Source organism: Odocoileus virginianus, chromosome 1 (genome assembly GCF_023699985.2).
Source record: "Odocoileus virginianus isolate 20LAN1187 ecotype Illinois chromosome 1, Ovbor_1.2, whole genome shotgun sequence".
In the NCBI taxonomy this organism is placed as follows: domain Eukaryota; kingdom Metazoa; phylum Chordata; class Mammalia; order Artiodactyla; family Cervidae; genus Odocoileus; species Odocoileus virginianus.
In genome coordinates this window covers 31,619,303-31,633,741 of record NC_069674.1, presented here as the reverse complement: position 1 = coordinate 31,633,741, position 14,439 = coordinate 31,619,303, and the positions used below count along the sequence as shown (strand labels likewise).

General features: G+C 36.0%; 1 protein-coding gene across 3 annotated transcripts in view; it reads right to left on the bottom strand.

The window, feature by feature from the left end:
- Window positions 1-890: 890 nt before the first annotated feature.
- The window catches only part of FAM3C (FAM3 metabolism regulating signaling molecule C), a 52,540-nt gene continuing 38,991 nt past the window's right edge, over window positions 891-14,439 (bottom strand). For all 3 annotated transcript variants that reach the window (XM_070466475.1, XM_020902721.2, XM_070466466.1), the window contains exons 6-10: window positions 14,373-14,431; window positions 10,627-10,677; window positions 8,408-8,492; window positions 3,820-3,946; window positions 891-3,227 (exon numbers count right to left, since the gene is read on the bottom strand). In XM_070466475.1, the coding sequence (XP_070322576.1) occupies window positions 3,138-3,227; window positions 3,820-3,946; window positions 8,408-8,492; window positions 10,627-10,677; window positions 14,373-14,431 (412 nt within the window). In that variant the 3' untranslated portion in view covers window positions 891-3,137. The remainder of the gene's footprint in view (window positions 3,228-3,819; window positions 3,947-8,407; window positions 8,493-10,626; window positions 10,678-14,372; window positions 14,432-14,439) is intronic.

Below are 14,439 nucleotides of genomic sequence, written 5' to 3'. Positions count from 1 at the left end.
TTTCTGTCTTTGTGCCAGTACCACACTGTCTTGATGACTGTTGCTTTCTAGTATAGCCGGAAGTCAGGCAGGTTGATTCCTCCAGTTCCATTCTTCTTTCTCAAGATTGTTTTGGCAATTTGAGGTTTTTTGTATTTCCATACAAACTGTGAAATTATTTGTTCTAGTTCTCTGAAAAATACTGTTGGTAGCTTGATAGGGATTGCATTGAATCTATAGATTGCTTTGGGTAGTATACTCATTTTCACTATATTGATTCTTCTGATCCATGAACATGGTATATTTCTCCATCTATTTGTGTCACCTTTGATTTCTTTCATCAGTGGCAATTATTCTTCAATTTAAAATAAGTAAATTTTAAAAAATCAAGGGAGCTTTGGGGGAAACAGAAATTAACTAGCTACTGGCATGTAACCATCAAAAACCAGGTATGCAACAGAAGAATCACCCTGGGAACAGACAGCAAAGGAATACTTCTGAGGAATGCGTTAGAAAAAGTAAATTCTGGTACTTTATCCTACAACTCCTCGTTTACATGCACTTATTGCTGCTTTAGAAGGCCCAATTGAAGAGGCTGAGTGGCAAATCTTTTTCCTGATCAACACAAGCAATTTTCCCCCTCTCATGTTCATTTTTTAAAATATTCTAAATGCATTTCTAGTTTCAACTGCTTTCCTAACTGAACACAGCACATTTCTCATTCTTTCATTTAAAAATGGGGTATGTCAACCAAATTGAATGAAACTATCATCTTTTTAGAGGGGTCACTTTATTTATAATATGTATAAACTAAGTATAAAGTGCATTTCAGGCTAAAGGCATTGAACTTCATCTGGCAAAAAAAAAATTACAAAATATCAGATAATTCATTTCAAAATGAATACAACATAGAAAGAACAATGATAAATTTTAATCAAAGTCAGGAATATAAAGATTCTGGCTCAATTTTTCTTTAATTTCCCAGATAACACTTTTTTCCTATGGTCATTGCTGTATTTTAACAGGCATATCATAATAAACTTGTCTTGCGACTGCATCTATGATTACAAATAAAAAATACAAATCCAAGAGTCCTCAAACACCATTTAAAAGACCAAAGTGTCAATACCAAATTTCTGATTTTAATGAAAATTCTGAACATTAAATGAGCATTGTTGCATTTACAATGCTGATTTTTAAAACCTATCTGAAAGTAAAATACAGTAAAATTATTGCTTTCAAAGTTATGTTGACATAAACCATACAAGACAGAATTGACATAATAGCAAACTGCATGAAAGCAATTAAATAACCAATCTTTTGGCATTTTACACACCTCTATAAAGCTGTCATGTTAGTCCTTATCTTGAAACAGAAGTGTTGTCATCTAGATACTTAAATTCTATCCATGTTAAGATATATCCTGAGGATATTAGTGTGTCTAACCATAGGAATGACTTAAATTTTGCATGTTAAGCAGGACAATAAATGCTTGACAAACCTCAATGTGAAGTTCTGTAGGTATATTACTTTGCCAGATAATACAAAAAAGAAATTCACAATGCAAAACCAGGAATATTTATTCTCATTACTTAAAAAAGAAAAAGCAACACTTATTTCACAATCCCTGAAACTGTAAAATAGCTATTCTTTTAATTTACAGAATCAAGGGAAGTATTTGAAATGTTAAAATACACATGCTGAAAGTGATTTAGCGTATCAGCACCAAAAATCTGAAAAGTTTACAAAAATTGTTTAGATGTGTAAGGTGCATTGATTCACGAATTACATTCAATTTGAGGGAAGAAACAGTACCCCAAAACTCACTGATATTTGATAACTTCCAACTTAGTTTATAGCAAAATAAAAAACACTGCTTTTAGTTTTTCTTTATGTAAGGCATCTAAAATTTAGATCCAAAATTGAAATGCTGCCTTTTACTGTGAGTGGCAGTTTGTTCATTACATTTTTTATGTTCCAGTTTAAGATGCGTCACACATAATATTTAATGCCCTAAAAATATTTTAAGAAACTTGAGTCATTTTGTGAACATCTGAAGTTAACAAAAAAGTTAGATTTCTTATATTTTTAGATAGAATTGGGTATGAAGTCACTGTGTATCAAATATTTCTTAACTGTTATCAGTCCTGATCAGTTCATTAGGACTTTTCTATTGATAAATAAATATGTTGTTATCTTTTCAGGCAAAAATTACTATCAGGAAGTCAGATGAAAGTAAATACAAAATCTCTGGGTTTACAATCTAAAATCATTGTGACATTAAAGCATGCCTCTTTCCAAACCACTTGGTCAAGGCTGAGAACAATTAAATAAGGAAAACTTAGGCCAGTAAGGTTCTAACTGTACTGACATGCTGTCCTGAATGACCTACTAAGGCTGGGGAAGGGACTTGGCCAGATTCCTCAGCTCTGGGGAGTTGACCCCTCCTGCCTCACTCTGAATAGCTTATGCAAAATCAAGTTATTCACACTGCTAACACAAAATCCATCAAGCTACAGTCCTGAATGCCATCTACATTTATATATTTACTTTGTACTGTGTACATTAAACAAAGAATTCTGTTGTGCTTTTCATGTATTTGATATGTTTTCTTATTTTATTTATAGGTTTCTTGGGAAGGGAAGAGAAAGACTAAGAAAAAAAATACAACAGGGGAGTCAGACTGTAAAGTAACATTACACACACAACTATGCCCAATATCTTTTTAATTTAAAAGATACTATCATCAGAAGGCAATATACATATATATACGTAAAAGAAAACAAAGTCTGCTCCCTAAAATCCATATCATTCCATGATGGATTTTCACAGCGACTAGTATATATCAATATATTTTTCATTATCTGTTCAGTTATCCATTGGTATGCTTTTAGAATTAAAAGATGCCATTAGCATCAAGGTCTGAACATTGTACCATTAGACAGATGTGCTTGAAAATGGTTCAGTGATTTGCTCATTATGATGACTATTTACAAAGACAGCTATTTACGTTAGCAATAAATAATCCTGATATCAAAAGAGATAATGGACATGCACACACCGAGATGGCTGCATGCTCTTAAAATATTTACATGTCGTTTTTCTGGTAGGGCTTTCCCACTGACAGTGAAAGTGTGCTCCCTTCAGTTTTCTCCATGTCAGTCTTGCTTCTGGGGAATGCATCCTTCCATTTCTACAACTTCGGGCCATCCTTCATATTTATTTGTGTCCTTATTGTTCTTTATGTGCTGTTGGAACACAACCACAGTATAGTACTTTAGCAAACTGCATATCTGCAATAACATAATTAAGCATACTCATTTCAGTAACACTTCTATTAACATATAAATTAGTGTTCAAGATATTAAATAAGAAAAGGTCTGGCATATAGTGGCAGACCTTCAAAGAGGAGCTGAAAGAACAAAACACTGCAGATGGTCTTTAATGATCCTTTGTAAGTCAAAAATAAGTTTACATTCTACTAAGTTCTAAAGTATCTCTGTACTTCATTGATTCTAATATCAAAAGTTCAGCTAAAATTTTTAATAATCAACTTCCTAAAGGTCTTATGATACAAGTAATCATAGGCCAATGCATTGTCATGCAGGAAAAAAAATTTCATGTAGAATTTGACTATTTTTTTAATTTTAAAATTAAAACAGTGTCATGGTTATTTCAAATAACTGATTGCCAGGAACCTATGAAAAATATGGAAATATATTATGGAAACATATTTAATGTCTGCTTTATCTAAGTTGCAAATAACTGGGATAGGAATACATACTGTACGGTTTCACACAATTGCTGTTGCCCATTAATTATGACGTCTGAGACACTAACCTGTTCAAAAGGGCTTTTTGTCTTAATGCCTTTTCCACCACAGAAGACCCAGTTGTCTCTGAAACCAAGATGAGTAATAGATGTACTCCCCAATTCAGCAATCAGCCGCCGGGCCTCATCATTGAGTCTTGAAGAAAGAGAAAAAGAATGGCACAATAAATGTAGTGTACTGTATGTAGTCTAAGGAATACTGATACACTTACAGCATTTAACATACAACCATGAAATAAATGAGAAAATCCTGGCTTAAATAAGAGAACATAAAAAAATAAATTTTATCAGAGTAACATTCTATTTGAATTCTTTAATGATGAAAGTTATGAAATCTAGCAAATAAATTTCTAGCTTATGCAATTTAGAAGTACCCTTTAGGTGTCTTAATTTCATAACAACAGTTCATTTTCATCTACATTCCATCAAATAAAAACGGGAAACTGCAGTCCGTAGGTACCTATTCAGGTTAATATAAGATCTTAAGCAGTCAATATCTTCGTAAAATTAAAAATCACTTTGAACCTCTACTAAACTCTTTGTAAATTACATTTGAATAGAATTAAGTTAAGTGCTAATAGAAATCTGGATGTTTCTAACACCATGTTTACTTATATCTAACTTCATAACAGTAATTTTTGCCTGAAGAGATAATAAAACGTTTATCAATAGGAAAGTCCTGATTACTAATTGGGACTGATAACATTTAAAAAATAATTTTATTTGACATGAAATTCTACATGAAAACACGAGACCTGACTTTTTTTGTTAACTTCAAATGTTCGTAAAATGACTCAAGTTTTTCAAATATTTTTAGGGCATTAAATATTTTATGTGAAGTAGGTGAAATTGGCAAGGCAGTTCTCATGTAACTAACCTGAAGATAAACAGGAGATTTTATGTTAAAAAAAACCTTCATGAACAGGACAGAGCTACATATGTCATTAGCTTTTCACAATTAGTCACATCCAGGGGGCAGTGAAGCTGTTTTAACCACAGCTTGGGCACTGCTGCCCTCCTGGGAAAGGTCATAAGAATCAGTGAGAAAATCAGGGGCAGCCCTAGAATACTTAGTTTTTCAGATTCATATCTATATCAAGTGATGCATTTATAACCAAGGGAAATTAAAATAAATGAAATGGCTGTGCAAAAGGACCAGTGAAGTCTCAGCCTCTGAAGATTCTGACACCTTCACACCCAAGTACACGTACTTGCATATGGCTTTCTCCCCAAAGTGGGTCTGTGGCTGTGTTTCTTGTAATCATCCTTACATGAATTGCTATCACTTTCATTCATGTGCTTACTTGGTAAGCAATTTCTGTAGTAGATGGACATCCCCTGAAAGTATTGTCTGAACTGTTTTCTTGTTTCTGAACAGTGTTAGCATGTCATGGATCTGCAGACTATTACATTCCACTCTTTAGCTTATTCAAATGTTCTACTGCTGGCCCCTTAATTAGAACATTTTACTGGTATCATCAACACTTGTAGTGAGTTTTGCTGCTTTATCTAGAATAAATGGTGGAGAACAGAGGTTGCGCTTACTGGGCAGCCTAGGGACAGCCTCCTGGAGGAAGGCCTATGGGCTTCAGTCAGTTACATCTCAGAAAAATCACAAATTGCACCTCAGGGTGCAGGCTTCAGGGCTGCTTGTAAATAGCTGAATGTTAGGTAAACAAATGCCAAGAGATTGCTTCATACACAAAAAATGCCTTCATAGTAGATGGTTATCCAAATGCAGGCCTGGCCCCCTGCCAGAAGTACATGCAATTTTTTCTTATCTAAAAAAATTTTACAATTAAGAAATAGAATGAAGGGCAGTCACTTTTCCTTCTGGATTTCCAAATTTCAGAAGTTGTTGTTTTGATCTGCATGAATAAACTAACCAATCTAGCAGCAACATGAAACTGAGCTTTCCATTTTGATTCCGCTCATCTTTCCTTACTTTCCTTTGAGAATACCCTTAGGTCCGAAGCAGAAAAGGATTAATACAGCAGGGCTTAGAAAGGCCTAAGAGCAAGACTGGTCCTTGGCTGGCTCTGGAAGCTTGAATTTGGGGAGGCTCCCCCCATTCCCAGAACTGATCAGAATGGCTCTCGTGTGTATAAACTGTGCAAACAAAGTAGTTTATGCCAAACACCTCCTTTCTGGCTGGGAATCTGGAATTTGGGGATGTATAAGGCAGACGGTGCCTCAGGACCAGCTCCCAGTAAAAATCTTGGGCCCTGAGCTCCAATCAGCTTCCCTGGTGGACAGCAGGCCCCAGTGTTGTCACAATCTGTTGCTAGAGGAATTAAGCATGTTCTGTGTCACTCCACTTGGGAGAGGACTCTTGGAAACTCAGGTCTGGTGCCCTGGTTCCCTCCAGACTCTGCTCTGAACTAGCTGCCCTTTGTGGATTCTGCTTTGCATCCTTTTGCTGTAACAAATCATAGCCCTGAGTGAGCAGGTCTATAAACTGAGTCCTGGACTCCTCCCAGTGAATAATCAAACCTGTGGGTGGGCTTGGGCACCCATGCCACATGTCCCTGTGTCTAGGTAACTACAAGTTTATAAACAAACAACTTCTCCAAAAATTTCTGAAGTTTTCTAATCTGCTTATGTAGAATTTGGGGGGTTTTAGTATTCTTTTTTGCTATCTTCTATGTAACTAAGTAAAAGACGATTTCATGGTTCAAAGAAAAGTTGAAAACCATGCAACACAGCCAATATTTTGAGTGCTTGACATAGCAGATATCAAAATATCCCATTTCTTTAAAAGGCAGTGCAGTGTAACTAATACATTTATACACAGCATTAATTCTGGAGATATATAACTGGCTCTTGAACAACCTGGGTTTGAACTGCCAGAGTCCACTTCTATTCCATGATGGGTTCAAATTAAGAAAAGGAAGTGTACAAAAATACAAGGCAAACCATGCTACTAATAACAACATTTTTATTATTACTACCAGGAAGACCTGAGTGCTCAAAATGAGATGAGGTTCATAAAACTACTAAAGGCCACAGAGGGAAATTTTGCTACCAAGTATAAATAATGAAGGGATCCACTGTTTCAGAATGATAGGATATCGAGATCAAAACACAACTGTCTTTTCCAGGGAGGCAAACACTAATCAATATAAAAAGGGAACAGTGGCTCAGCAATGTTCATATTAAGTACTTTAAAGTAAATTTAAGCCTCGAGGGACACACGTCACACACTTAAATTCTTAAGGAACTTAATATAATCTTCAAGGTAATGTGAGTTATTTTAGAAGCAACATGGAAAGTGAAGATGTTAATATGTTAAAAGTTAAATATTCCCATTTTTAAAAAAAACAAGGAAAATTTTAAAAACAATAGTTCAATAAAATTAAACCTAACTCCTAGCAAAATTTTAGAATGGATTACAAGAAGGAGATCCTGTGAGTATTAAGGAAAGAATAAGAAATAAAGAGAAAGAGTAGCAGGAAGGAGGCTGGATTAGTAAAGCCAAGTAAGTATCATCTCATACTTTCAGCTTTAAAAGCAGTTTTGGGGCAGTAAGCCAGGGTATTATAATTAGGATCATCCACCAATTTCAAGCAGGCATCTGACAGTCTCAGAAAATTAAATAATTAAATAGCAACTGGACAGTATGCCTATTAGAGTACACTAGAAACTGAAAAGTAGTTTCTGCAGCTGATTGATAGATGAATCCCTCAGAAGTGGTCTCCAGTTGGTGGCACACTGCCTGTAGTAAACATGTTTATCATTGAGGACTTAAGATTTAGAAATCTGAATGACTCTGGAGAGAGTACAAAGCCCAGACAATGGAAATCTCATAGGACAAATGTCAGCATCAAGACCAAGTGGGCCAATAACAGCAAAATTAAATTTAACAAGGGTATATGAATATAAAGTCTTCATTCAGATTGAACAAAACCAAGTTCTGAATGGGGAGAAAGACCTGACTTGTCAGTGATTAAAAAAAAAAAAAACAAAAAAAACTCTGAGATCAAATGAAGAGATCTGAGAATTTAAGTTGATGAACACTGTGATGTGACAGACTAAAGAACATGAATGCAACACTAGTCTTCATGAATATTAACCGTAATTTCTCAAACATGGTGAGTGAGCACCTCCAAGGTACTCTGTACTGGCCAGACCACCTTGGGAACACTATGTCCAACTTGGGGCTTCATTTTAAAAGGGACAATTATCATCTAGAGAATGCCCAAGAAATGCAACCAGGAGGGTAAAATGACTTAGAAACTTAACAGGATAAAAGGTTAGAAGAGCCATTACAGTTTTAAAGGACTGAGGTTTCACAGGACAGACTCACTTTGGGAAATGCCGTAAGAAAATGGTACTGAAGAATATTATCGTTAGAGAAAATAATTTACAGCTGTTAAAAACAGAACATAAAAGAGTTTAACGAGCTTTATGTACAACGTGATTCTAATTTCACAATCATAGATGAATGATAAATACACAGAAAGAAAAATTTTTTAAAGTGTTTATCTGAAAGTTGGATTACTTGACTGTTCTATAAATTTTCTCATTGAAAATGTACTGCTTATGTTACTATATATTATAGATCTGCAAAGTTGTGTAAATTTTGAAATTTACATACTTGGTTGCACCATCATCATATGTTCCCATTAAGACTATTGTTCCATCTTGTATGGCCTTCAGAAACTCAATAAATGGGGCCACATCTGAAAAAAAACAAAAAGGGTTAAGTGTTGTTTTTTTTTTAAATGACTAACCATCATGATAATCTTTTAGAACTTAACAGTATAAAAAATGAAGTGTTTGTAAATTGATAATTTCTAATGTAGAGAAACCAAAAGAGAGACAAATTTTATGAACAGGATAAAAATTATGTTTCACATCAACTTAAAATTTCCCAATTCTGATTCACCCTGTGTGTGTTTCATATTGATACTCCAGGGTCTAAATGAAAAAGCCATAGCATATTGAAGTATGACATGATTTCAAGTAAGAAATTTAGGAGGCAGGAGAAAGGTTCATGGACTCCCTGAGTATATGTAAAGTTGTTTGCATAGATACTTTTCTAAAAAAGAGAATTTTTATTTACTGCACAAAAGGATCTGTCATTTAAAAAAATTATATAAATACGTACACAGCTGACCATTGAACAACAGGTGTTTGAGCTCAGGAGTCTACTTATACACAGATTTGTTTTCAATAAATCCTACAGTACCATGTGATCCTCATTTAGTTGAATCTGAGCACGCAGAACTGCAGGCATGGAGGGCCAATTATGGAACTTGAGCACCTGAAGATTACGGGCTATCTGTAGAGGGTCCTGGAGCCAATCCCCTGCAGATAATGTGGGACAAGTGTACATACATCCCCAGTGATTTAAAGAATCTTCTGGGAATATCTACTTACTATAAACTAGGGGAAGAAATGTAAGCTAGTTATCAGTAAAAGTCAAACTAATCAAGGCAAATACTGCAGTCATTACCTGCTTCGCCTGCAGTATTAAGATTCACAAAGGATTAAACCATGTCAGTGACTATAAACTGGTGATACCACAGAGGCTGACTGGGAACTATCCATACAAATCATTCTACATCTTAAACTCCTTACAATGTCAGATTCCTAAGTGCCCAAGTCTAATACTACTTCAAAACGATTCAGTTTCTTTCTACAGCAAAGATTACAAAGATTTCTCTAAAACTGCATTCTATCTTAAAATAATAGCACTTTTAATTCAGAAAAAAATGTAACAAAGCAGCTAACAAATCACTTCCATTTAAATCCAAAGATGGCAATAAACTGCAACTACTTCTAAATTTGAGGGGTATTTTTAGCAGTAGTTTGCTGACCTGAGATGAAATACCAGAGCTTCTGGTCACACGACTGATTTCAACAACAGTTTTGTAAGAGGTTTTCCATGTAATAAATTTTGGTAGAACCAATTATTCCTTTAAAATCTAAAGCTGATGGCACATTTTAAGTTGATACACGTTTTGATAAAATGAAAAGTTCTGATCTCATTTAAAAAATAAATACATGGCATCTCATCACAAACTGAAGAAATATTAGAAAAGCTCAATGGTCTGAGAACAAGATAAAATTGGGAAGCCTAACAACTGCTGGCTTCCAGAGAATTCATAAAGTGGATGAGGAGGTGCAGGGGAGAGCCTCAACTTAGAAAAGAATCAACAGTTAAATCAGTGTTGGCCTTCCTTCAGACTTGAGGAAGAAATCTCTCTCTCTCTTTCAGGCACCATCTTTGAAGTGCCAGGTCTTTCCCTCTGCAGGCTGGTGACTAATTTCCACCTGCTCCTTGGAACTGCCAAATTAGGAAGATTATCTGTGGACTGCTCTAAGTACAATAAACTGGAAAGAAAATTCTACTCCTTCTCTCAAATATTCATCTATTTGAATAATAATCCTGGTTATGAACTTAGTTTCTGAGACTGAAAAATTTTATGCGAAAAAATCAATTCAATAAGGTAAACACGATTACACTGGTTAAGCCCTTCTTCAAACTACTTATTCTTTTTTTTTTTAGAAATTTCAGACAGAAAACCAACGCAGCCTAAAGCTTTGAATTAGTGGTCCTGCAGAAAATAGGACCAAGACTTTAACAAATCTCAAGTGTGATTATCACTGCTCTTAATTACACATCACCAATAATTTTTATAAAAGCAAAGTGTATGCAGTATGACTAATCATTTAAATATGAGCTGGACATTCAGTGAAAAGAAACAAAATGAAAACAAAATAGTACCATTATTTTCTCATCAATGAACTACATTATATTGGTATGATTCAGTGCCAGCAACAGAACAGTTATATGTAATTCATACTTACTTCCTCCCCACATGTCAAAATATCTCGTGTCTATTAGCTCTCCCGTTTTGCCTAAAAGAGATTGAATTCATAGCAAATTATGCAACTGAAATATACTCTACATTGTATAAGACATATGATCTTGTCCAATGTGAATCCATTAGCAGAGAATTATTATGACAAATACTTAGAATTTGAATTACATGCATCTAAAATTTTTTTCTAAAAGGGTAATTTTTGAATAGGACTTTCTCACTAATTTTGTAAGCTGAAGAGTAGCAAACAAAAATTCACTACTAACTTTAGACAATTCAAATTTAAAGTTATATATTTTTCATCCTTATATGTTACCATCTTCCCTTTTTTAAAAAAACCCATAAATATATAAACCTTAAAAAAAACAAAAACAAATGAATCCATGCTATTTTCTGTTATTAAAGCAATCTTGCAAAAAAAATTGTATTTAATTTCCCTTTAAAACATTTTATTCGCTATCAATTGGACAAATATGCATGGAATCTTTTATACATAGGAAAATGCAGAAACTAGAAACAAAAATATCTCTCCTTGTGAAAACTATAGAAATTATTTTCCTACAGTATAAACTAGAGAAGGTGGTTGTGGATTCTCTTCTCCCCACACAGTTTGAGAGGGTGACTGTGCCAAAAAGAGAAGTATGCAGCTGGGTCTCACTTCACAGGTTCATATTTTCAGATGTGATTTTTTAAGAACACTTGAGATGTTCAAGATTCAGTGTGGACAATACTGAAAAATTACAACTGACTCTGACTCTCATTCAGCCCCACACCCCATGCAACAGTCCACCACCTTCTGTCATTCTACACACCCGCATTCATGTCAGTCTATATCACGTTCAGTTCAGTTCAGTTGGTCAGTCCTGTCTGACGCTTTACAACCCCATGGACCACAGCACGCCAGGCCTCCCTGTCCATCACCAACTCCCGGAGTTTACTCAAACTCATGTCCATTTAGTCGGTGATGCCATCCAACCCTCTCATCCTCTGTCGTCTCCTTCTCCTCCTGCCCTCAATCTTTCCCAGCATCAGGGTCTTTTCTAATGATGAGGTCTTTGCATCAGGTGGCCAAAGTACTAGAGTTTCAGCTTCAATATCAGTCCTTCCAATGAACACTCAGGACTGATTTCCTTTAGGATGAACTGGTTGGATCTCTTTGCAGTCCAAGGGACTCTCAATGGTCTTCTCCAACACCACAGTTCAAAAACATCAATTCAGTGCTCAGCTTTTTTATAGTCCAACTCTCACATCCGTACAAAACTACTAGAAAAATCACAGCCTTGACTACACAGACCTTTGCTGGCAAAGTAATGTCTCTGCTTTTTAACATGCTGTTTAGGTTGGTCATAACTTTCCTTCCAAGGAGTAAGCGTCTGTTAATTTCATGGCTGCAGTCACCATCTGCACTGATTTTGGAGCCCCAAAAAATAAAGTCAGCCACCGTTTCCAGTTTCCCCATCTATTTGCCATGAAGTAATGGGACTGGATGTCATGATCTTTGTTTTCTGAGTGTTGAGCTTTAAGACAACTTTTTCATTCCCCTCTTTCACATTCATCAATAGGCTTTTTAGTTCTTCTTCACTTTCTGCCATAATGGTGGTGTCATCTGCAGATCTGAGGTTACTGATATTTCTCCTGGCAATCTTGATTCCAGCTTGTGCTTCCTTCAGCCCAGCATTTCCCATGATATACTCTGAATATAAGTTAAATAAGCAGGGTGACAATATACATCCTTGATGTATTCCTTTTCCTATTTAAAACCAGTCTGTAGTTTCATGTCCACTTCTAACTGTTGCTTCCTAACCTGCATAAAGATTTCTCAAGAGGCAGGTCAGGTGGTCTGGCATTCCCATCTCTTTCAGAATTTTCCACAGTTTATTGTGATCCGCATAGTCAATAAAGCAGAAATAGATGTTTCTCTGGAACTCTCTGTTTCTTTGATGATCCAGCGGATGTTGGCAATTTGATCTCTGGTTCCTCTGCCTTTTCTAAAACCAGCTTGTATATCTGGAAGTTCACAGTTCATGTATTGCTGAAGCCTGGCTTGGAAAATTTTGAGCATTACTTTACTAGCATGAGATATGAGTGCAATTGTGCAGCAGTTTCAGCATTCTTAGGCATTGCCTTTCCTTGAGATTGGAATGAAAACTGACCTTTTCCAGTCCTGTGGCCACTACTGAGTTTTCCAAATTTGCTGGCATATTGAGTGCAGCACTTTCACAGCATCATCTTTCAGGATTTGAAATAGCTCAACTGGAATTTCATCTACTCCACTAGCTTTGTTCATAGTGATGCTTCCTAAGGCCCATTTGACTTGACACTCCAGGATGTCTGGCTCTTGGTGAGTGATCACACCATTGTGATCATCTAGGTCATGAAGATCTTTTTTGTACAGTTCTTCTGTGTATTCTTGCCACCTCTTCTTAATATCTTCTGCTTCTGTTAGGTCCATACCATTGCTGTTCTTTATTGAGCCCATCTTTGCCTGAAATGTTCCCTTTGTATCTCTAATTTTCTTGAAGAGATCTCTAGTCTTTCCCATTCTATTGTTTTCCTCTATTTCTTTGCACTGATCGCTGAGGAAGGCTTTCTTATCTCTCCTTGCTATTCTTTGGAACTCTGTATTCAAATGGGAATATCTTTCCTTTTCTCCTTTGCTTTCGCTTCTCTTCTTTTCACAGCTATTTGTAAGGCCTCCTCAGACAGCCATTTTGCCTTTTGGCATTTCTTTTTCTTGGGGATGGTCTTGATTCCTGTCTCCTGTACACTGTCACGAACCTCTGTCCATATTTCTTCAGGCACTCTGTCTATCAGATTTAGTCCCTTAAATCTATTTCTTACTTCCACTGTATAATCATAAAGGATTTGATTTACGTCATACCTGAATGGTCTAGTGGTTTTCCCCCACTTTCTCCAATTTCAGTCTGAATTTGGCAGTAAGGAGTTCATGGTCTGAGCCACAGTCAGCTCCCGGTCTTGTTTTTGCTGACTGTATAGAACTTCTCCATCTTTGGCTGCAAAGAATATAATCAATCTGATTTCAGTGTTGGCCGTCTGGTGATGTCCATGTGTAGAGTCTTCTCTTGTGGAGTTAGAAGAGGGCGTTTGCTATGACCAGTGCATTCTCTTGGCAAAACTCTATTAGCCTTTGCCCTGCTTCATCCTGTACTCCAAGGCCAAATTTGCCTGTTACTCCAGGTGTTTGACTTCCTACTTTTGCATTCCAGTCCCCTATAATAATGAAAAGGACATCTTTTTTGGGTGTTAGTTCCAAAAGGTTTATAGGTCTTCATAGAACCATTCAACTTCAACTTCTTCAGTGTTACTGGTCGGGGCATAGACTTGGATTACCATGATATTGAATGTTTTGCCTTGGAAACGAACAGAGATCATTCTGATACATTACGTTAGGATTCCAATATCTGCAGCATGAATTCATCAATTGTTAGATTGGTTGTATCCTGACAATCTCATGGGAGGCTCTCTATACACTGCACAGCAAGTTGGATGCTTCCAAGAGAGCATGATGTAAACACCGAAATGCAGTGTCTCATCTCTACTCATAGCTGATGTTGTGGGAGGGTGCGGGGAGAGCTTTAATGTCAAGCTTGACTCTTTCTTTCCTGATCTCTTGATATAAGAGTATATTTTATTTTGGGCCATATAAATATACCTATATACCCCTATACCCTTATATCCACCATACCCATAAGGTAAAATAATTATTCTTACCGTTTACCAAGGCAACATTGATTCCTCTTCCAACATTATTCTTAACACCACTCATTAAACTGAAGGG